Source organism: Crocuta crocuta, unplaced genomic scaffold (assembly GCF_008692635.1).
Source record: "Crocuta crocuta isolate KB4526 unplaced genomic scaffold, BGI_CrCroc_1.0 scaffold1156, whole genome shotgun sequence".
NCBI classification, from domain to species: domain Eukaryota; kingdom Metazoa; phylum Chordata; class Mammalia; order Carnivora; family Hyaenidae; genus Crocuta; species Crocuta crocuta.
This window is the reverse complement of record NW_027528862.1, coordinates 379,821-380,353: the sequence shown is the minus strand read 5'-3', so window position 1 is coordinate 380,353 and position 533 is coordinate 379,821. Positions and strand designations below refer to the sequence as shown.

Genomic DNA, 533 nt, shown 5'->3' with positions numbered 1-533 from the left:
TATCATATATATATATATATAAATCATTTCTTAATCTGGTTTTATTTTCCTTATATTTTTTTCTCTTTAAAAAAGTAAGGAGACTAAACTAGCCAAAACTATTTTTTTAGTGGGGTGTTGGTACGTGGGCTTGAGCCAATGATGATGCAGTTTGCACTGAAAATTTGCCTTCTTTTACAGCCTGCTGATCTTAAGAAGAGAATAGAATCCTTAATTGATCGGGATTACATGGAAAGAGATAAAGAAAATCCAAACCAATACAATTATATTGCATAAACATTGGCCTCTGAGTATTTGGTATCATATACATTAGCAGTGGATAAACTAACATGTTGATCCTATATTATTTGACTTCTTTTATACTACCAATGACCAAATGAAGCAGTGTAATGGAAATAGTTGAGTCGACTTTTTTAGTGGTTAACATGCCCATTTAAAGAGTTAATACTTAACCTTTAAGAAGAATGTTGTTGAACTCTTTGCATGTTATTTAGTATGATGTGCAGAAAATTCTTAAGAAAGTACCTGGTCTT

The 533-nt window shown here is 31.0% G+C and overlaps 1 protein-coding gene across 1 annotated transcript in view; it reads left to right on the top strand.

Moving 5' to 3' along the window:
• CUL4B (cullin 4B) overlaps positions 1–277 on the top strand; it is a 33,947-nt gene extending 33,670 nt beyond the window's left edge. The window contains 1 exon segment of the mRNA XM_077756278.1: positions 181–277. Within this exon segment, the coding sequence (XP_077612404.1) occupies positions 181–276 (96 nt within the window). The 3' untranslated portion in view covers position 277.
• Positions 278–533: the final 256 nt, after the last annotated feature.